The 21,470-nt window shown below is 36.8% G+C and overlaps 3 protein-coding genes across 3 annotated transcripts; 2 read left to right on the top strand and 1 right to left on the bottom strand.

Annotated features, from left to right (window-relative positions):
* Positions 1-1,062: 1,062 nt before the first annotated feature.
* On the top strand, positions 1,063-2,262 carry LOC147861545 (putative pentatricopeptide repeat-containing protein At1g68930). The gene has a single exon (XM_087322407.1). It carries the CDS (start codon positions 1,063-1,065, stop codon positions 2,260-2,262), a length of 1,200 nt encoding a protein of 399 aa, XP_087178533.1.
* Positions 2,263-13,757: 11,495 nt separating this feature from the next.
* On the top strand, positions 13,758-17,490 carry LOC147861544 (chaperone protein dnaJ C76, chloroplastic-like). Its single transcript, XM_087322942.1, has 7 exons — positions 13,758-13,913; positions 14,023-14,185; positions 14,692-14,884; positions 15,374-15,480; positions 15,569-15,770; positions 16,441-16,670; positions 16,994-17,490. The coding sequence occupies exons 1-7, from the start codon at positions 13,810-13,812 to the stop codon at positions 17,321-17,323; spliced, it is 1,329 nt and encodes a 442-aa protein (XP_087179068.1). The 5' UTR covers positions 13,758-13,809; the 3' UTR covers positions 17,324-17,490.
* A 384-nt stretch (positions 17,491-17,874) lies between these two features.
* On the bottom strand, positions 17,875-21,212 carry LOC147861543 (uncharacterized). Its single transcript, XM_087322406.1, has 10 exons — positions 20,859-21,212; positions 20,504-20,572; positions 20,361-20,412; positions 20,170-20,273; positions 19,959-20,024; positions 19,698-19,793; positions 19,421-19,567; positions 18,604-18,744; positions 18,381-18,470; positions 17,875-18,211 (listed from the first exon to the last, which is right to left on the bottom strand). Exons 1-10 carry the CDS (start codon positions 21,141-21,143, stop codon positions 18,095-18,097), a joined length of 1,167 nt encoding a protein of 388 aa, XP_087178532.1. The 5' UTR covers positions 21,144-21,212; the 3' UTR covers positions 17,875-18,094.
* Positions 21,213-21,470: the final 258 nt, after the last annotated feature.

Below are 21,470 nucleotides of genomic sequence, written 5' to 3'. Positions count from 1 at the left end.
TATGCAAGAAGGGGGAGGGGGAGAGAGAGTGATTATGAAGAGTGGATTGCAATAAATTGACATAGTAAGTGACCTTTACACCATTTTCATGCTTTCTAACTAATCCCCTTAAATATTTGTTTAACACAGGTTGATTTGATGGCATATTTGTCATGGCAAATTCAACTAAAGCAAAACCAAAGTTTGGATGAATATAAACATATATTTCTAGGCCAATTGAAAGGTAGGCTATCATTACGCTTGACAAACCTTACGAGTTTTTGATGTTGTAATTGGTGAATTTGATATGTAAGATGGGTAATGTTTTTCTCTTTATGAATCATGTTGAAAATGCACAACTAAGGGCAAGATGATAAGATAACCAATTAGCAACTTACAAGAACCTACCTTAAGGAAATAAATGGCCTAATGTTCTATTGCAAGGTAGTAAAATAGCCAACTAACAATCTCTGTGGCAACAACTCACCGTAAAGGACAAAATGGCATAAATTTCATATAATCTGGTAGTTACTTCAATCTTACTTGCAAACTCGATATCGTCCCAAAGAGATTGGTCATCTCTTTTTCTTTTAGTCTTTCTTCATACTCAGCAGTAGTAATCCATATTTTTTACTAACCTATGCAGTAGTAGTATTTCTTGTGTTCAAAACCCAATGATCACACCTCTATATTACTCAGTACATGTACCCTTAAATTTACTACATGCCAATGTGTGCAAAATGAACAAAATAACAGAGCATTGAGCATCTATGAACAAATGCAAAGTGAAGGTCTTGCTCCAAATGCAATCACCTTTATTTTGATTCTGAAAGCATGTAGCAGCATTGGCCTTGTTGAGAAAGGTGAAAATTTCATAAAAAGCTTCTCGGGAGAGGATTTTTGGAGAATGATATTGTTCTTAGAGTTGCTTTAGTGGGTATGTATGCAAAATGTGGTGCACTTGAAAAAGTGCAACAAGTGCTTGAAGGGCTTTCTACTTGAGACACTATTTGTTGGAATGCATTAATCACAACGTATACTAAGCAAGGGCATGACCATGAGGCATTAAATTGTTTCAAACAAATGATAAATGATGGTCTTTCTCCCAATGGAAGCACTAACCTTTCCATTTTGAAGGCATGTGGCAATTTAGGGGCTATAGAGAAAGGCAAACAAATTCATGATCAAATTCGGAGCAGGAACTTCATAGAGAAGGATATTGTGCTTGCTAACGGTTTAGCTTATATGTATGTTAAATGTGGAATGCTTGACAAAGCTCAAAAATCACTCGAAGACCATTCTAATCACAATGTCATCACATGGTCTGCAATAATTTATGGGTATGTTCAACATGGACAAAGCCATGATGCACCCAATAGTTTCAAACAAATGCAAAATGAGGGTTTATCACATGATGTTGTTACGTTTATTTGCACTCTAAAGGCCTGTGGAAGCATGGGTGCTATAGACAAGGGCAAACAAATTCATGATGAGGTCGTGAAAAGGAAATTGTTGGAGAAGAATATAGTTCTTGGCACTGCTCTGGTTCATATGTATGCTAGATGTGGTATGCTTGAGAAAGCGAGAAAAGTACTAGAAGAGCTTCATCTTCGAGATGTGATTGCTTGGTCAGCCCTTATTGTTGGCTATGCTCAACAAGGACAAGGACATGAAGCCCTGAAGTGTCTCAAACACATGGAAAGCGAGGGCATATCTCCTAACAACATAACATTATTATGTGTGCTACAACTTTACTTTTTCCTTCATGTCTCTCGCTGTCAATTTCGAAATTCATATTTTATCACGCCTTATCATAGCCTACTTGCAAGTGCTCACTTTGAGCTCATAAAAGATGCCAAAATGTTTTTTGAGATTATGACTACAAAATATTGTATTTCTCCAAACTTAGAGCATCTTAATTGCATGGTTGTAGTATTTGGATGTGGGGGGCAATTTGATAAGGCTATTTCAGTGATCAAGGCAATGCTATTTTTTGAGTATTCAGCCATAGGGATTTCACTATTGGGTGCTTGTAGGAAGTGGGGAAATGTGAAGCTTGGGAGTTTGTCCTTTGATCAAGCCATACAACTAGATAATAATGGTGTGGAGGCATATGTTCGCATGGTTGATATATTTGGAAGTGTTGGTATGTTAGAGGATGAAAAAAAATTCGAAAACATGATCAGAATAAAACATGATTCTTGGAGAAAGCAAGAATATGAACATGCCATGGATGTCTATGTCAATGAGCATACTATGGATGCCTATATTGATCATGGATGAGTTGATAGATCTGGTGGGTTTTAACAACTCATAAACATGAACATACCATTGATATCTATATCAATGAGCATGTCATGTATGCATTTATTGATGAGATTAACATGGATTTCTATATCGATGATGGTTGTATATAAGGGAACCAGAATATGCAAACTATGAACATGAATATATCATGGATGTTGATGAACATGCAATGAAATTTCTGCCCATAATGCATAGATCTAAGGGAACTTGAGTTCACAAATCAAAGAGTCATGAACCCAAGCTTAGGGCTTGGCGAAAGCAAGGAATATTGAACATCAATGTACAAAAAACTATGTGTGGTTATTGTATATACACATCAAATCGGCCATGATGAGAGTACAAGGGAATCGATTGGTATATCCAACACAACTTTTGTATTTCTTATGATTTTATAATACCAGGGTGTATCTTTTTGAATAATAATAATAATAATAAAATTACTACACACCATTTGTGGAGTGTAGGGGTTAAACCCATGACCTTTTGGTCTCCATTGGGCAACCTTACATTCATCTAGACATCCTCTCTCTCTCTCTCTATGGATGCTAAAAATATATATTTGTCTCTCTCTAATGATAAGCTATTAGATTATAGACAAAAGTCCTTGGGTTCAAGGCATGACTTCCTCACCTCCTTATAAAACCATATATTTTTCTTGATTTTATGAGGTGCCAATGCAGAATTTAGGGGTTGAATGCATGAACTTAGGACCTTTGTAGAACCATTGTTGAGAAAATACGCGTGTGTGTGTGAAATGTGAGGGGGATCACTAAGGTCTTTAAATAAAGGGGACGAGATGATTTGAGTGGATGGCTTCAGGAACTTCAAAATTGACAATACGCAACTTTGTTCGAATGTTCGAGATAGACCATGATAATGTTTAAGTGTGTGGGTGTGGGTGTAGCTGATTTTATGTGTGCTCTATATGCAAGGGCAAGTACCTGAATTTCTAGTGGTTTTGTCAATGCTAAAGCGTGTTAGACCATGCAAGTAATTATCATGTGTAAGCAAGTCTCTTGTTTGATTCCTTATTTGTTTAATTCACATTAATGTGTCAGGCATGTACGAGGCTTGTAACAATGATTATGTATAAATATTTGGATTTATTCATACGTATGTATGTGTGTTTAAGTCCATTTTGACGTGTGAGTGAGTAGGTAAGTTTATTTGAATGGTTGTTTGATGATGTATAGTGTGTGTGAATAGGTGTTAATAGGTAAGGGAGGGGTATTTGGGGAAAATATTATGCCACCCATAGTGGGGTAGATAGATATTCTTGCATCCATAGAGAGGCAAATATTGACACATAGGACATAAGTACAAAAGTTATCTTGATGTGTCTCCTTCCTAAGAAGGGATATCTATACATACTTTGAAGCACCAAGTCTTGATGTGTGAATAAGTCATACACATATGTGTGAATATGGGTTTTTGTGATTCATAGTGATAAATGGATGCAATTTGTTGTCCATTCCCAACAAGTGGTGTAAGGAAGGGCTCATTATCTACTCCTTAAAATTAATGATGTTGTTTGAGTTTTTTTGAACATTTATGCCCCAAATGATAGGGGTGCTCGTAAGGGTTTTTGGACACAAATTGTCCAACAATTGCCATGCTAACCATTGGTGCATGGGCGGTGATTTTAATATGATTGAGGCCGTTGGGGATAGAGTGGGTGGTCTAATGTTGTTCTTATAGGCTGTGAATTGGCATCATGGGAGAGATTATGTTTCATGTTGAGGATACAAGATGCTTGGCACCTCCCCTCATTTCATAGACTTAGTGACTCATTACAGTATTCTAGATCGGATAGGTGTCAATTAGGGGCTAATCTATCTCGGCTAGATAGGATATATGTAGATGATTATTTTAATGATATTGGAGGAGAAGTTGAGATTATTGGGGGTTCTCTATTTTCTGCCTATGCTCCGGTGATTTTGAAGTTGGTTAGGATTAAAAACATAGAACGTTTTCCACTAAAATTCCTATATCCTTCTTTTCGAATGATATTTTTAGAAGTCAAGTTTTGGGTATATGGAATTATGAGGTGGGGGCTCAACTATCTAAAGTTTCTAAGGTACACAAGGCTTTGTATTTAATTGCTAATTTTTTTAAGGATAAAACGTTGATGTAATTACAAGAGGCCAAACAAAAGATGTTAGCTTCTAGGCGAACACTTGTTGCTCATCAAAACCTACAAGAGAAAAACCCACGGGCTATGTGGGTTGGAGCTGAATTGCATCAAACACATGTTGAGATGCAACAAATTGAGGATGTTATAGCTCAACACAAATTTTGTGCATCCTCAACGAAATGGTCTCATCTCATAGATAAGGTTAATGCTGATTTTTTTCGTGTAAATAAAATTGGCCATACTAAGAATGTAATGAGACAATTAGAGAGGGAAGATGGATCATTAACATCGGATGACGTTGAATTGAGGAGAATTTCCTTGAACTTTTATAAATCTTTGCTAACTAGGTAGTCATTTACGCATGAGCAATTAGCCTTAAGATCTACATTATGGTGTGTTATGAAGAAGAAAGTTAATCTTTCTATGGCTAATGAATTAGTTAAACCTTTTAATGTTAATGAGGTGTATGTTGCAATTAAGGCCTTAGGTAAACATGTATGTCCTGGCATCGATGGTTTTCCTCTTGAATGTTTTCTTTGCTATTGGGATCACATTAGAATCAGTGTAGCGGAAGCGTTACAAGAGGTTTTTACTTTGGGTGATATGACTTATCAATGGAATGCAAGGTTAATTTTTTTTATTCCTAAATTGGAGGGGGTAGTAGTTGACATTAAGAAGTGGCAATTGATAATTATTCTGAATACTATCTATAAGCTTTATGCTAAAGTCCTTGCTTTACGTATGCAACCTTTATTAAATGATATTATTCATAAATCATAAACGGGTTTTATGCAAGAGCGTTCTATTTTTTATAATATTGTCATGTTGTGGGAGCTTACAACTTTGGCAAAAGAGAAGGATGTTCACCTAGTGGTGCTAATGTTGGACTTTGAAAAGGCATAAGATAGAGTTGATTGGTCTTTCCTCGAGGAAGTTATGTTACAACTAGGATTTCCAATGGCTTGGGTGGTGGCGGTAAGAGCCTTGTATAAGAACGCGTCTAGCTCTGTATATGTGGCAAGAGAAGTTGATGCACCCTTCTTTATTTCAAGGTCGGTTAGGCAAGGATGTCCATTGGCCCCTTTCCTATACCTATTAATAGTTGAGGCTTTTCATGTGTATTTTAATAATCATGCCTTAAGAATTAAAGGGTTGCAATGGGGATTCGATAATAAGCAAGTGCTTGATAATGAATTTGCTGATGATACAATTGTATATGTGGATGGGGAGGAACAAAATTTGCGTAATGTTGAATGTGTGGTGCAAGAATTTTGTGAGCTATTAGGTGCTATTATACATTGGAATAAATCTATTGGAATAAGAATGAAGAATAATAGAGTTTCACATTGGTTGCCCCATGATTGGTGTTGATATTACTCATGATCAACCTTATTGCCCCCTTGTTGATGTCATTGAAGAGGAAATTGTTGTTTTGGTCTTCGAAACATTTATCATTGGCTGGAAGAATTGTAATTGCTAATCAAGTGCTTCTGTCTCGATGTGGTATATCCTCTCATCTTGGTTGTTTTCAAGATCTGTTCTCCCTCAAGTACAAAGGCTTGTCCGCAATTTCTTATGGGTTGCATCTTATGCAAATGCAAGATTTAAAGTTGCGTGGAAGGTAATAATATCTCCTCCTCACGAGGGCAGATTAGGGTTGATAGACCCAATGTTTCAATGTAGAGCATTACTTGGGAAATTTGTTTTGAGAAGTATGCTGCCAGGGAATGAACCATGGAAATTGCTACTTCATGAACGTATGAAGGAATTGGTTCAATGTAGAGGTGGACATTAGAAGCGAAATGTGAGGTGGTGGTTTGTACACAAGGATATGCCTTTGGCTTCTATTTTCACTTCAGATAAATTTTTTTAACTCTTTGTTAAGAGCTTGGAAATGTTTGTTGTCTAATCTTGTGCATAAACATCATGTATGAGAGGACAAGTGGAAAAGGCAACCAATTTGCTAGAACCCCTTCATTAAGGATGATTACGGTAATATTTTGGGAAGAAGGACAAGATTAAATTGGGTGGCAATTGATGAGGCATTTGTGGCTAATGTTCGTACTTGGTTAAACTTTAATCAATCCTCGAGGGATGTTAAGGAACAAGTTTTGAAATCAATAAGAGGTGGTATGTTAATGTTCCAAGTGATAAGTAACGCTTGTAATAGGATTTTGCCTTCTTCTTTAATTGAAACCATGTATGGTATGGGGCATTCTCTTCGTTTAATGTCTTGATTGGAGCAAGAGCTTATACATCTAATGAATCCTTCTTAGCATATATAATATTTTCGAAGGGAAAATTGCAATGGGTCTCTATGGAGGATGACCTTCTCAATTTAGTGGAGTGGAAGCCTATTATGGTGGTTGCAAAAAGAGGGAAGGTATGTATTATTGATCCCCATCCTGAAAAAGTAAACCCTTTCTGGGATATTTGGGTTTGTGATAGTAAGCCTTTATTGGGGTTAAAGTGGGATCTGGTGGAATGGTGGTGGAGAGATGTTAATGGTAAGATGGTTTCTTTCTTTGACTACTCTGTAAAATTAGGTAGGGACTTCCAACGAATGAGGAATCTAGTTATGTCAGTTGCAGCTAAGATATGGTTAAATAATAATATTCTTATGCATTTAGTATTGGTATTTTTGAAATGGTTGTGGGCTCTACAGATTCCTCACAAAATCATTACATTTAGATGGTTGTGTGTCCACTATGCACTTCCAGTCTTGGAATGGATGCATAGGTAGGAGGGAACCAAAACTTGCTCTTTTTGTGGGTTTCACTTGGAATCAATTTAACATGCCTTATGGAACCGTATGGCCGCATGTTCTGTTTGGAAACATATGTTGCGCTTCATTGGTGTTGCATATGGACCTAATGTTATTACATGGGGAAATGTCTTTTAGATGGAAATTATGAAAGGGAAAAGATAACTATTTACCCTTAAAACTAGGGGAGGGCAAGTTAAGGACATACAGTAGACATTCGGTTAAGTGCGTGCCCACATAAGTGCACCATTCTATTAAGTGCGCTTTTTTTAGTGGTCGAAATCCGGATCAAAAAAATTACATTGTTTCATGACGAAATTACATCAAACCAAGTTAAAACTATGTTCCAAACATTCAGAAAACAACGAAAGGAGCTTCTGTGGGTATGTCTATGTGTGTGTTTACGATTACAAGGACATCCCACAAGTTTAGTCACACAAGAACCAAGAAGTGTTATGGTAACGAGAGCGAGTCCAAACATTAAGAAAACAACGAAAGGAGTTTCTGTGGGTATGTCATGTGTGTCATGTGTTCTACATGTGTGTGTGTGTGTGTTACGATTACAAATCTGTGATTTTGATTCTTGATTAAAGAACATAAGCAAAGAATGGAAAACAAATCTTGATGATCATGAATATAGTCAAGTTTTGTAGCAATTGGTTGTGAACGTGAGCTCTCCTTCTCCACGCGCAACATATCCATCTGTTCTCCTTCTCTTTCTGTGTGTGCATGTATCACATCTGTGTGTGCTCTTTTCTTGCATGAAGAAAGCCTCTCTCCCTCCCTCTCTCTTTCTGTGCATCTTGTTTAGATGACAAAAGTTGTAGTCGGTGATCTATCTGTTGCTCCCCCTCTCTCTTTTCTTGTCTCCTCCATCTCTACTTCAATTCCTCAAACTTGCTGCCACTAGGAAGAAAACGCAAGAAAAAATCCCATCGCATGATGCATCCAAGGAAGCTCATTAGGTTTGTTGCATAATGGATGTATTTCTCAGTTGTAGCAAAAAGACAAATACCATCTAGAACCGAGAAAGAAATTGAAGAGTGTGTATGGTGAAACTAGAAACATTTTAGGTTAATTTAACACATAAATTGATCACTTTTCTTATCAAGAATTGTATGATTAGCATACAGAAGGAAAAATATTTCAGAAAACCCTAAAAATTTCCCAAAAACCCTAAAATGTTTGAGAGAAAGAAATTGAAAAGTATGAATGGTGGAACTAGAAACATTTTAGGTCAATTTATCACATAAATTTATCACTTTTCTTATAAAGAATTGTATGATTAGCATACAGAAGGAAAATATTTCAGAAAACCCTAAAAATTTCCAAAAAACCCTAAAATGTTTCAGAAACCCCCTAAGTGCGCAGCTCGGTTAAGTGCGCACTTCTTCCTTGCGTTCAAAGTGCGCACTTAACCGAATGTCTACTGTACCATACTCAAGCTCAAATCGGTTGAATGTGGATGTCACAGTATGGGCTACGATGTCATTAGTGGTTCTATGGAATATTTGGATAGATCAATGCAAAAATGTGTTTCAGCAAATAAAGCAAAATCCTGTTCATTGTGTGAAGGAAACTTGGCCGATGTTTATCTCAATTTTAAAAGGTCAATATGACTCCTTCACGGGTAGTGAAGATATGACTTTTCTAAAACAACAATCCTTTAAAGGCAAATGGAAGGATTTGTTAGTTTTTGTGGAGAGAAATGGAAAAATGGATTGGCAATATGTACCCCCGCAATGGTTATTCCCTCCATAGGTGAAGGTTGGTTTCAATTATGACATAATGGGGGATATCTTACCTGCCACTAGATTGTATTATTATATGTCTTGTATATGCTTTTTGGATTGGTAATGGAAACTATGGTGTAGTTTTAAAAAATAAAATAAAATATGGGCTTTTGTGGATTCATGAGCCCATGAGAGCTCAATGCCTTTGGGCTTTCATGGATTCACATTTCCCTAATTCAAGAAATTGAATCCAAGGATTCACGAAAATGTCCCACTGGAGTTGGACGTCATCTGGTTGATAGGACATCAACCTTGATTGGTGTGACAAGTTCAAGAATCAAAATTTTCGATTGTAACTTTTCACTTGGAGCTTGGTTTAATGTATCAAAAATTTCGTCTCAACCCTCATAGTGACGTCTTCATGTTAACATTACAAGCCCTTCAGTGAGAAGTTCCATGTCCGAACTTCCATCAAATTCGAGGCAATGTCCATATATCTTGTGTGCCATGCTCATACTTCCCAACCAAAAAATTTGTCGCAAGCCTCAACCAATTACGAATCACACGAAGACAACACGGTTACCAAAATTAATTTTAATACATATTAGAATATCTTTTTACATCAAAAGTTCACATCCGTCTTGTCGTTTTTATACCTTCTTAGAGATCTTCTTGTAAATAAACATAGGAACCTCCTCTTTTAGCATGCACCCATCCTTATCTTCCCAAGGCACCCAATTTGAGCAAAATGCTAACCATCACGTCCATCCATTCACAATACCTCTATTGACCTATTCAAGCTCGCTTATTCCCTTTGAATAAGATTTGAACCTTTGACTTATCATTCTAAAGCTAAGTTGGCTAGTTGAACTATATCTTTTTGTTGGCTTGAGTAACCTTTGATATACTTGGAGTTCAATACATTTCTCTTGTGAACACACTACTTCACGACGCCATCTCTCTCATTACATAATTAACTTACCTTAGTGCTAAGCTATTAGACTACCAACACAAGGCATTGGTGTCCAAGCTTGACTTTTGCACCTCTTTTGTTGAAGCATATATTATTTGGTATTTTTACTAGATGTCATGTGGAATGTAGGGTTTGAATGCATGACCTTTCGTTATGCCAAACAACCTTAGCAACTAAGCTACAACCAATTCCTTTGAAATGTTTTAATCTAAGGAGGAGAAAGCAATATCCCTCGGTAGAGGCACATATAGGTACAAGAAAACCATCACTTTCTAGGTTGAGGGATACCTGATCCACACAAGAAAATAGTGCTAAGCTATTAGACTACCAACACAAGGCATTGGTGTCAAAGCTTGACTTTTGCACCTCTTTTGTTGAAGCATATATTTTTTGATATTTTTACTAGATGTCAATGTGGAATGTAGGGTTCAAATGAATGTCCTTTTGCTATGCCAAACCACCTTAGCAACTAAGCTACAACCAACTCATTTGAAAGGTTTTAATCTAAGGAGGAGAAAGTGATATCCCTCAATAGAGGCACATATAGGTACAAGAAAACCATCACTTTCTAGGTTGAGGGATACTTTATCCACACAATATAAAATAAGAGTGCCAACTCATATAAGGCTAAGGTCGAGTGGCAACCCCATGAGAAAAGCTTTATTTGTAGGGTAGGGCTCTGAAGTGGTTTTTGTAACGAGTTTGGTTGTTGGATCTTGGCCTAATATTCTAAAAACATTAGCCTTTTACAATCACTTGGTAACAACTCAGTTATAAGTGGATCATTGAGAGCAAATGAGACGGTGTTAGATGTTGATTAGTTTAGGCTACACTATCTTTCAAAAATAAGAAACTAGGTAGATATATCTTAGAGCTAAAACAACATAGAGAGAATAAACTACAAAATGTTAAACCATAACCTTTATCATATTCACCAACATGTAACCAATGAATTTTTTCAGGGACAAGGCGAGACGATGAATGTGGACACACTTGCACCACTCGACCTCTCCCTTGTTGAAGCAAAAAACCATCACTTTCTAGGTTGAGGGATACTTGATCGCACAAGAAAATTGATCAACAATATATAATAAGAGTGCCAGTTCATATAAGGCTAAGGTTGAGTAGCAACATGAGAAAAGCTTTATTTGTAGGGTAGGGCTCTCAAGTGGTTTTTGTAACGAGTTTGGTTGTTGGATATTGGCCTAATATTCTAAAAACAGTAACCTTTTACAATCACTTGGTAAAAACTCAGCTATAAGTGGATCATTGAGAGAAAGTGTGATGGTGTTAGATGTGGATTGGTTTAGGCTACACTATCTTTCAAAAATAAGAAACTAGGTGTAGGGCTCTCAAGTGGTTTTTGTAACGAGTTTGGTTGTTGGATATTGGCCTAATATTCTAAAAACATTAACCTTTTACAATCACTTGGTAAAAACTCAGCTATAAGTGGATCATTGAGAGAAAGTGTGATGGTGTTAGATGTGGATTGGTTTAGGCTACACTATCTTTCAAAAATAAGAAACTAGGTAGATATATCTTAGAGCTAAAACAACATAGAGAGAATAAGCTACAAAATGTTAAACAATAACCTTTCTAATATTCACCAACATGTAACCAATGAATTTTTTCAAGGACACGGGGAGACGATGAATGTGGACATACCTGCACCACTCGACCTCTCCTTTGTTGAAGCAAAAAACCAAAGAACAACCAAACACCCTCAGACGGCAGGGTTCAAATTAACTAGTGGTGTAGAAGCAATTAAGAAGATAAGGGAACGTGAGTTAGGCCGCCTAGAAGCTATGGTTGGGGTAACTTTTACATTGGGACCACGACCCACACCCACATTGAAACCTTTTGATTTCCTGCTTCTTTTCGAGAGACTTGGATGGAAATGAAACTAGGCCTAACACAAAGCCATTTCCTTTATAGAATATGTTATTTTATAACACATTTTGTACAATACTATAACTCTTTTATCTATATTTTTTTTATTTTTTTCGATGAATGGGTACACACCCCATTTTGTTGTAAACCAATTGTCCCATGGGCCAATTTCGGTCTTAGAAGACATTAATATTTCTTTCTTTCTTCTTTATTTCACCCTTTCTCATGTTTTAACTTTGAGGACAATAATAAACTATATATTATATCTCTTTGTTACCCATTGGCACCATTGCTTCTAAACACCTTGGGTCACATTCTCTTCTATCGGAAATGAAACACTAGGACACAAGTGAGGAGACTTGTTAATTATACATATTTTGCCCCAAACAAGCTAATGAGCACTACAATGATCCACCTTCAAACACAATCAAGTCTGTGCTTTCTCAATGAATGTCCATTAGTAAAATCATTGGATAGTGAGAGTCACTAATCAACTCCATGCATATTACATGATGATATTATGCTTTCATCCATAGTCATGTTTGATCTTCAAGGATGATAAACAAAACCTATCGATGCATCCACCTATCACATCTATTGGAGACAATCTAGATATTTCCAAAGGAATATATCTCAAAATAATATGTCAATTTGTTTTTAACATTCATTATGTTGTGTAAAGCAATGCTAGCATTCTCTACCTTTGCGTTCTAAAGAACTAATTTTGTAAAGCAATGTTTTAAGGATAAAAGCATCACTTACCTATCAATGTAATATTTCAAAGTTAAAAGTATGAGTTTACAAAGTATGATTGAAACATTAGAACCGTTACTTTTAGGCTTTGATCTCAAGCTAAAGGTCAAAATTTTCAAGGTTTACTATGTACAACATTTTATTTCTAGCCATAATTTCTAATCGATTTGTAAATTTATTTCTTCTACATTATACTTTATCAAGTTATGCCTCATTGTTTTTCTAGTAATTTCCTTAAAACCAATACAGAATTAGCATTCATGCTACATAATTAGCATGGGTTCTCATTCGAGTGTGTGACCAAAACTAGGACTTACTATAAAGCAAGATGCTAGAACCCAACCTTGATGCATCTCATTTATCTCATCATTTAAACAAAATTTGTCAAGTCAATATAAAATTTACCCCAACAACAATAGTTTGGATAATTGTTGTCCATCATCTTTTTCATGGCCAATGACTTTGTGTCGCAAAATAAATGTCTTCATTCCATTTGAAGTGTGCCTCCTCAATGAACCCAACCTTGATGCATTGTTGGTGTGGATCTCACTTATCTCTTCATTTGAAAACTTCTTTGGAGCTTGACATTTTATTTTTCTTGTACCAATACCCAAGAGAAGCAATTGTTTGCACCACATGTTCAATGACCACGGATTTTGCTCCACACCAACATTTATCTCCTTCAAGCCATTTAATCTGAAACAAGGGGCTTACTCAAAAAGTGTAAGCTTATTGCCAATGGCACCATTGATATTCATCTCCACGGTCATTGGGGCCCAAAGAACAACTCCACCCACCCCGAGTTTTGCAGGACCAATGATTTCGTGCCACATGAACGTTATATCTCAGCGATGCAAGGCCAGAGTCTGGATTGCGGGGGCCGCGTCTAAAGGCGTGAATCTGGTCGAGGGCAGGACTCACATTCTTGTTTCATTCGAATGCTCTTCAATGTTCCGAGGCTTGTTATAGTTTCATTCGAACGCTCTTCAATGTTGCGAGGCTTGTGATAGTTTCTCTTCGAATGCTCTTGCTCTTCTGTGTTCCCGAGTCTTATTATAGTTTGGTTACGAGGCCGGCATTCGTAGAGACCGATGGGGCGGGGCACATATTGTGTGACATATCAAAAGGTATATAGATTTCTCAAAGGTTCATTTGATCACTTTCTTATGGGGGGGGGAGAGATCCTCAGATTGTAAAAAAGAAAAGGGCCTCCTCCAGCCATCCATCACCAACAGCAATTATCTTTCTTGATATTTTTTGTGATATTTCCTTCCTAATGGCTTCTTCTCTGATGTTTCCTCTGTTCCCATCATACTCGTTTCAACCCAATCGAAGGAACCCAACATCGACAAGTCGACCATCTTCCCCTTCAACCTTCAGGTTTTGCTTCATCTTGCTCTGCTTCCTCGGTTTAGCATCATTTTTATCATCAATTTGAGTATCATTTTTGGTGCACTTCCCCCCCCCTAATCTCCTCCTCCTGCTGCAGGATTATCGCTCAAGCTTCGACTCGGATCTCTAATGCGGATGATCTGAACCACAGAGATTATTATGAAATCCTGGGCGTTAATGTCGATGCTTCGTACGAAGAAATCCGCAAAGCTTACCGGAATCTGCAGAAAATACACCATCCAGATGTTGCTGGACCTGAGGTTTTTCATCTTCCCATGAATTTAATGTAGTTTCACTTGATGTCATAAGTATGTGACATGTGACATCATCCTGTGGATTTATGATGTACTGTTCACTCATCACTGACATGCCAAGATGTCACCATCACTGGTGTCATGTTGTATAATGTGTGCAATATATCATATGTAACTGACAATAACATCATATGTGTCATGTGATGGCACACTGTACTCGTAAACCATCACCATGTACTTCACACATGTGTGGATGTATGTTATAGTCGTAATGCTGGGTGTGTCATGTGTGTATATGTGAATGTCATGTTTGTAACTCTTAATTACTTAGATATGCATATGCTATACCCACAAACCCTGTGACTCCAGATGATAGCCATTTTGATTGTCCCTGGCCAAAAGCCTGTCCATGAGCTGGTGTGCATACTGTAGTGGATAACCTTAATTAAATCCCAATTGCTTAATTGTGCATACACTCATAACACTACGGTCCTTGGTGTTTGATTTGATAGGGCCATGCAATGACTCTCTTGCTTAATGAAGCTTACAAGACTCTGACTAGCAATGAGTTGCGCCGTGCTTACTCATCCTCTAATCCCAATACCCGAGGCACTTCAGAGTATTCTTATACTGGCTTTTCGTATAGTGCATGGAATGGCCCTGATCGACCTCAGGGTATATTTGTCGACGAGAATGCTTGCATAGGTAAAAATACTTTTAACCTTAATTGCGTGTTGTTTTTGTTAGAAACCTTGGCATGCCTGATGTGGTGATGCATTGTCTTATAGAAACCAAAATCTTGCATTCATTTCTTCAATTTTGATTTGATTAGGTATTCATCATTCAAATCATCTGAGCACTTTTTTCAGTTCTATAAAGCTTTCATTGTCAAAATCATGCATATATTCAACTCCTTTTTATTTGATTTGGATTTTATCATCAACATCTTGCACACGCCAAACTCTCTTTGATTTGATTAGGGTATCATTATCCAACAACTTGCTTGTGTACAACTGGCCACTTTTGTTTTCATTAGGGTTTCATCATCCAACATCTTGCTTGCACAGGGCTGTTTCACAATTTGATACCATTAAAAAACTTGCATATCTAGGCCTCTTTATCACTTTAGTCAGGGCTTCGTCATCACGAATGGGTCTCGCATCTCTATTAATACCCTAACATATTGATGAACAGGATGCCGAGAGTGTGTTTTCCATGCACACAAAACTTTCTCCATGGATGAATCCAGTGGTCGTGCTCGAGTTACCAATCAATGGGGGGATTCTGATGCTCAAATCAAGGTCTGGTTTGATTTAGTTGTTTTTGGCTATATAATCTCTTTTGTGTGAAATCAAATAAATTTGTGGCTGTGTTGATGAAATGCTGTAGGTCGCTTTACAAGCATGTCCAGTGAACTGCATTCATTATGTAGAAAGAGAAGATTTACCTGTATTGGAGTACCTTATGCGACCACAACCAAAGGAGAGTAATGGTGTTTTCGGTGGGGGCTGGGAACGACCTTCTAATGTCTTTATGGCAGCAAGGACTTTCAAACGCAAAATGGAGGCAACATCAAATTTGAACAGTAAAGGTAAAAACAAAAAGAAAGATGCACATCTCAAATTTTAGCAACATATGGAACAAAAAAACAAATTGTGGTACACTTGTAATAAAATCTACCGTGCTATAATACTGTGGTTGTGTTCTATTTCAAATACTCTTTCTTTTTTTCCTCTTAATGGCAGTTTAATTGTCGATTGTGCCAATAGAGTCTTGGGGTGGGAGTTGAACTACTCATGTAGGATTTCTAGGACTCAGGCTCAAACCACTAGGCCTGAACCTCTGTGGGGGATCATAATATATTAAATGACACTATCAAGAAACTTATCAAAGTCCAATAACATTCAAAACTGAGCTGAAGCTAGTATACATTATATTAAGGGAGACAAATTTAAGAAACTTAAAACAGAATTAGCCAACATTCAAAAGTGAGGTCAAGGGTGTTATTTTCATCAAATGAGATACAAGGACAGCAGTGCCTTTAAAAAGGCTGGAGAGTACAAGTGGTTACAAGAGCATTTAGTATCTCATTGTGTTGGTTTGCTGCTATATCTTCCATATTCAAAAGAATAGCATTAACTCATAGGAAGATCTTCTCTTTGGCATGATATTACTTTCGAAATCAAAGTCTTCAGTTCCAGACATTTAGGGATGCCATTCTCTCTTACTAACGATGTATGCTTTTCTGGGATGAAATTCAGCTAATGAGAGGGAAGAAACCCCAGCCCAAAGGAAAGCCAGAATGGATGCTGATTTCAAAATGCGGGCTGGTGTCTTTTCGTGGTTATGGTCATGGGGTTTCAATCAACCTGGATCTACCACTACTAAGAAGTCTAATAATAAGGATTCAACTTCTTGGTACGGTTTATTCGGCAGATCATCCACATCCGAACTTTTGAAACTAGAGATAGAATCGAATGAAGCTTCAAAGGTTTTTCTCAGACTTATTTTGTGTGATAGATTACTATGTACTACAAAAAAAGAATCACGCGCCACATACGACAAAAGAGAAGTGTGCATAAGATTCATACATGTATTTCAAGTGTGCATAAGCTTTTGTATCATGTAGTACTACAAAAAGAAGCATGCATAAGCTTTCACATCATGGATTAGTCAAAATTAAAAGTATGTTCATATCATTTATGACAAGAAAACAAACAAGTTGAGATGCATAAGCTTTATATATTTCCATTGAATGCCATCTACTATCTGTCTTATAAATTCCAATATATTGTCTTTCCAACCTTTGGTCAGGTAATACAGAGTGCACAGGAATGGGCCATAACATTTGCCTCATCTAGCGAGTTACCACTTCCTCTTCCATTTAAAGCTGACCCATTGCCTAATGGGGTGCATCTAACCTTAATTGCAGCTGAAATGGGTGTCTTGCAAGCTAAAGGCTCTTTGGTAGTCACAATAGAGAATGATGAAGATGGAACCACATTTCTTGTTGTAAAGAGAGAGGGTGTTACTGGAACATCGGCATTGCCTGGCGAACGAACAATTATCCGCCATTTGAAAGAGGCTGTGCAAGGACATGATAAATCATATGATTTCTACCGTGTACCTCAGGGATCAAATTAGGGCTTGGGAACTTCGTAGTGTATATTAATTTTTACGTAAGGATCTCTTATAGATTATGCAATAACAAATTTTTTTGTAAAGATGGTATATATGTAATATATGTACATCCATATGGATGGATGCGTAGATGTATATAAAAAATAGATTTTATCTATCTTTGGAAGTTCTAGTGGCATATACCTATTGCACCCAAGAATACACAATTAAGTTATCGTTACAGCAGTATATTTTTAGAGTGAATTTTGAAGCATGTTGACCTGTCATGCAACTTGAAAGAACGTATGTATCCATTAAATACGTTTAACATATAATGTTGCACCTTGTCAATAAATCAGTTGTCTGGACTGGAACTTTTGCTTGTTAGAGACAGAAATGCTGGGTATTGGGATGCAGATAGCTATTTATGCCACAACAAGAATATTTCGTGTTCATCGAGCATATTATGCTAAATGTGATCTGAGGATATACTTTTGTGTGCACTAACATATATGGATAATGATTTGACAAAGTTAATAGATTTCATTGTATATCCAGTTTACCTTATGGGGGTAAGTGGTATAACTTCTCATTCCATATCTTTAGTTTTGTATGGAATGACATAATTAATTTGATAACATTTTGGCGATGTAAATTCAACATTCATTCATTTTGTAATTCTGTTTCATTTATGGAAGGTAGATATATATTGATTGCAGATTTGATTAAAACACTTAATATATTTTCCAATTTATAACAAAAGCTTACGCATACATTCATTACAGAGCAAAAAACTTAACAATTGTAGTTCCCTGGACCAGGATTGTCACTGTAATATTGTTTGAAGCGTGTAGATGTTCCAAATTGAGAGGCAGTACATGAAGGTTTTCTTGAATCAATTTGTAGTTGACCCTGAATAAGAAATAGAACTTTTATTATTCATTATGATTAATAAAAACTCAAACCATACAGAATACCTGAAAACACTTGAAATTACAACAAGAAACTTAAATGGGAACATCTCCATTACAGAGTGACATGCAATGCTTAAAAGAACAATTAGAAACAAAGATTTGTTTACCATCTTTGGGAATGCCTTTGGACCAATTGCTGCAGGTCCTGGTGATTCTGCTCCATAATGGTCCTTATCATGTTGTGGTGATATGAAAACCTATACAAATTTCAATGCATTACGATGGGAAAACTCCCATAAGGCTTGAAAGGTTCATAACTTCCAGGATCTTTATTCTTTCAATTAGCTTTTGGAGGGGATTTTCATTTGCATTAAGAAAACTTGTACATACCTTAGCTCTTTGATCACGATTGCTATGCGAAAAACTAAACGAAGGAATATTCTTTGTCTTTGACTCATTTTGTTTGCCAAAGGAGCTTGCAGCTTCATATTTCCCCACTCCAGGAGAAGATGCATTGTTCATAAAAGGGTGCTGATAAAACATTTACACACCGAAAAACTTTCTTCTTTACGTGTGGCATAGGTCAACGTTTGTCATATTGGCATTTGTCCACGTCTATGTGATGTTTCGCGAATTGTACTTAAAAGGTTGCGCTACGTGAAGTCCTCATCTAGGTCTATATAAACTCCTTCGGTGTTTGGATTGTGCACAAAGGCTTCTTCATTTGCATCATTCTATTAGGAATTCGATGTAATCCTTATATGTAGTGAATGATGTCTATGTGAGAACCAGAAGGTAAAGTGTTGCTTTACTAAATTTTGTTTTATTGGCTTAAGGCAATGGTAATATTCAATGGGAAGTGCCTTAGAAAACCATATATTTGGACCATACATGAGCCATCTGATGCATAACAATATGCTTTGATGCTTGTAGAGCGGTTGTTATATGATGTATTTGTATCCTATGACGACATATTTCCCAAGTATTGGGCATCTACAATTTGGCATGTCTCACATTTCATTGTTTTCATGTGTGACAACTATTTGAACATAATCCTATGTGTGTTGCTACACCATCATGAAGTTTGGCATGAGTGTGTTAATTGCTGATTTCATAGCAGCTTTGTAGTTAAGTGTTTGCTACAAAGTCTTGAGGTGTGAAGACTTGCTAAAATATTTGAAACAAATAAAATTTACTTAATGGAAACCATGCCATTTGAAGTATGCACCTTAAACCTCTTCTCTCGACCAAATCGAAATCTGGGTGCAGATTTGAAGTTTGCAGTAATTTGGTCTCCTAAAGAAGACGAATCATCACAAATTGTCGGCCCCGGGGAATCCACACCATATTTGATCTACATTCATTAGGCATGTAAATAGGGATAAGTTCTATGGTAGTGATAAACCCTATTTTTTACTTTTTGTGAATAATTATTTCATTAGGTAGATGAGCCAATATTTGTGGGTGTGTTTCATTGGTACCACCTTGTCAAATGCTGCACTCATGTAGATTTTATTTTGGTCTTCTCGTGTTGAGCGATTGAAATCAGCAGACAATGGTGATTTTTGGTATGATAAAACCTGAAATTGGCACATTGTCCTTTACTACTGAATTGATACAAAATATTGCTAAAAATCAATCATGCCATGAAAACTTGGATTTTCAGTTGTTTACACATATAGTATTTAGTTAGCATTTCAAGGTTTACTTCTTGAGAGAGAGAGAGAGAGAAAGAGAGGACATACTTGTCTACCAAACGCCGAGGTTGAAGAATATGTTCCAGGTCCAGGATTACCCGCCCCAAACCTTTGCTATTTAACACAAGTACAAAAGTCGCATGAATACAATAAAGATTACCATAAGATGGGTGTAAGCAATTTGCAAATAGCATCCATCATATTGCATGGAAACATAACTAGAATGATTTAGCTTTCTTAAACCATAAGATATGCATACCGATGCGAATCTTTTAGACATCCCAAATACAACTTCAGGAGCATTTTCATTTATGGACTCCACTTGCTTTCCTATGGATGTTACTTTCACCGTATATATAGGACCTGCATTAATGATCAAACATTGCATTAGCATTGATTGTACATGAGAAATATTGTGAAATTAATGGTTGTTCAACAAAACCCACTCGCCTGGCCCATCTCTTCCAGCCTTACACCTATCAAATTCTTGATTGAAGTATTGCTATAATTTGTCAACAATAAAGACCAAATATGAGGAGTTAACATATTGGTGATTTTCCTAGTGTCAAAATAATGAAAACAAGAAAATTTACCTTTTCCACTGTTTCTCTTTCCGATGTTCCGAAAAGGATGGTGGGTCCTGATGCTTTTTTAGACAATACCTTTGGTTTTTTCAACAAAAATTCCATCAAATTTCTACTTTTCTATGCAAGACTCTTTTCTTGTACTACGTGCATTTGTTTTTCCTAATACTATATGTATATGCTTGACATGGTATTATGCGAGCAAGAAAGACATTCGGATTGAATCATGTTTCAAGGGATGATATTGGTCAAGATTCCTTTGAGAATTGAGATCTAACATTCTAATGTGCGAGACATGAATTTCTGCATTGCATTGCATGCATGCCAAACTTGAAGAATGCAATTTATGTTCATAGAGAGAGACCTGGCGTCCAAAGGTAGAGGAAACCCTAGTAGAGAGTGGCGAGATGGGGGTCTTGAGTGGAGGGAATGGTTTTTCATGGTAGACATGCATGCCATTCTTCTTGTGTTTGGTACGTGGGACATCATCCTTATCATGCCCATCATCCTTATCATGTCCATCATGCTCATCCTCTTCCACCCCTTTCTTCTTCTTCTTGTTCACCTTCTCATTAGCAGAAGCAACACTAGCACTCGCACCAGTGGCTATGGCTTCCAAGCTTTTCCTCCATATCTTCAGGAGCCCCATTCTTCCTCTTCTCTTTTATTTAACGTGAAGAAAATCTCTCTCTCTGGCTCTCTCTCTCTCTCTCTCTCTCTCTCTTCATAGAGTTACATGTGACTCTTCATCACGTCTATAGGAATTTGTATATATACATACATATAATCATACATATAATCACACATGTATGTATGTGTATGTATGTATATATAGACATAGTCTGAACCATACGTACCATACGTGCATTCGCGTACGAAAAAACACCATCCGAGAATGATAAATACCATACTTTTGGATTAACTATTTATTATGAGGTAAATAAGCCGAAAACATTTAAAAAATGGACAAAAAAAA

This window comes from Azolla caroliniana, unplaced genomic scaffold (assembly GCF_043228905.1).
Source record: "Azolla caroliniana isolate FFs.n. ecotype wild unplaced genomic scaffold, voAzoCaro1.0.p SCAF_7, whole genome shotgun sequence".
NCBI classification, from domain to species: Eukaryota; Viridiplantae; Streptophyta; class Polypodiopsida; order Salviniales; family Salviniaceae; genus Azolla; species Azolla caroliniana.
This window is presented reverse-complemented; position numbering and strand designations above follow the sequence as displayed.

Excerpts from the sequence above, each read along its gene's own strand:
- LOC147861545 (XM_087322407.1), top strand. The coding sequence starts at position 1,063 with ATGATAAATGATGGTCTTTCTCCCAATGGAAGCACTAACCTTTCCATT.
- LOC147861544 (XM_087322942.1), top strand. The coding sequence starts at position 13,810 with ATGGCTTCTTCTCTGATGTTTCCTCTGTTCCCATCATACTCGTTTCAA. Across the intron at positions 14,885-15,373 it reads CGACGAGAATGCTTGCATAG|GATGCCGAGAGTGTGTTTTC; the intron begins GTAAAAATACTT and ends ATTGATGAACAG. Across the intron at positions 15,771-16,440 it reads ATCAAATTTGAACAGTAAAG|CTAATGAGAGGGAAGAAACC; the intron begins GTAAAAACAAAA and ends GATGAAATTCAG.
- LOC147861543 (XM_087322406.1), bottom strand. The coding sequence starts at position 21,143 with ATGGGGCTCCTGAAGATATGGAGGAAAAGCTTGGAAGCCATAGCCACT. Across the intron at positions 20,274-20,360 it reads GGCTGGAAGAGATGGGCCAG|GTCCTATATATACGGTGAAA; the intron begins GCGAGTGGGTTT and ends TCATTAATGCAG. Across the intron at positions 19,794-19,958 it reads CCTCGGCGTTTGGTAGACAA|GTTTTATCATACCAAAAATC; the intron begins GTATGTCCTCTC and ends TGCCAATTTCAG.